The following is a 1,261-nucleotide window of genomic DNA, read 5'->3' on the forward strand; positions in this document are numbered from 1 at the left end:
GTATCAGGAAACCTACAGAGCTATTTCCAGGGTATGTGACAACACTTATTTGAACTACCTGAACTGTGCTGCCTTACTGAAGCGTAACAAATGGTTGTTTTGAAGAACATCGCATATAGTAATTAGAACTGTAGGAAGACATAATGGTATGCATAAAAGTAGATCTCTAAAACCAACTGTAAGACCTTAAGACACTTATTTTCTTGGTTCTACTCTGTTTCTGCCTGCATTTGAACTTCCACCTTTTTCATAAGGAAATTTTCTCCACATTTCATTTTTTTAATTTATAAAATGTATGTTTAAACACTCAAGGTGTTACTAAAAATACGTAAGCCTTATCCTGTTGCATACCCTAGAAATGTTCCAGCAAACTAGTGTTTGAAAAATACACTAGCTTAACTTCTATAAGCAGAGAGAGCCTTGTTTTCAGGATTTGGTGAAATGACTTCATGTCATCTCAATAGGCATAAGGTGCATAGCCCATAAAGCTACACAGCTTTCCTTTCCACATCTACCCTGTAGGTAGAGCCCTCTTGTATCTCCAGTTTGGATACTGCCAAAGAATTTTTGCATCATCTCTAGTGTCCTTCCTTTTCCTTAGGTGGAATTCAAGTTTCCTCCATTTGTAACGGAAGGTGCAAGGGATTTAATTTCAAAGCTTCTGAAGCATAGCCCATTCCATCGACTACCCCTGAAGGATGTACTACTTCATCCCTGGATTACAGCGAACTCTACAAAGGTGCCTGACAGCAGGAAGAGCGATGCTGCTGCCTCATCCAGAGCACAGTCTTAGCAGGGGTAACCTCATGGGATGAAAAGAGGAGTCTTGTACTGTGACTACTGTAATGCTTACAATAGGAAAAGCAGGTCTTGGAATCCAGTGGCGATTGGAATGCAGATCCTTGGGTTGGCTGTTGTCTTTAAACTCTAATGGCAATGTAACATTATTTGACTTGTAGCTGGAGGTTGTGGAATACTTAATATACTTGAAATGAGTTCCATGTGGCCCACGTTTGTTGATGTGTTAAGCTGTTCAAGGCTCTTTGTAATGTGGTCTGTCTTGGTAATGGTTCGTTGTTCCAACGACAAGAGGAAGTTGTGGTTCTAGCTTATTGAACAGTGCAATATCCCGGAGATACCTGCTTCCTAACTTATTAGGCTGCTGAGGGTATCATAACTGTGGTGTAATCTGAAACGGAGTGAGGTGATTACATCTCAATGTCCTAAAGATGTGTACATTATTTGTCTCTATTTTTGTCTT

The 1,261-nt window shown here is 40.0% G+C and overlaps 1 protein-coding gene across 1 annotated transcript in view; it reads left to right on the top strand.

The window, feature by feature from the left end:
* The window catches only part of LOC104514265 (aurora kinase A-like), a 5,999-nt gene extending 5,030 nt beyond the window's left edge, over positions 1-969 (top strand). The window contains 2 exon segments of the mRNA XM_010157889.1: positions 1-31; positions 602-969. The exon segment at positions 1-31 is cut by the window's left edge and continues 147 nt beyond it. Of these exon segments, the coding sequence (XP_010156191.1) occupies positions 1-31; positions 602-793 (223 nt within the window). The 3' untranslated portion in view covers positions 794-969.
* The last annotated feature ends 292 nt before the right edge of the window (positions 970-1,261 follow it).

This window comes from Eurypyga helias, unplaced genomic scaffold, assembly GCF_000690775.1.
Source record: "Eurypyga helias isolate BGI_N326 unplaced genomic scaffold, ASM69077v1 scaffold9818, whole genome shotgun sequence".
Lineage (NCBI taxonomy): Eukaryota > Metazoa > Chordata > Aves > Eurypygiformes > Eurypygidae > Eurypyga > Eurypyga helias.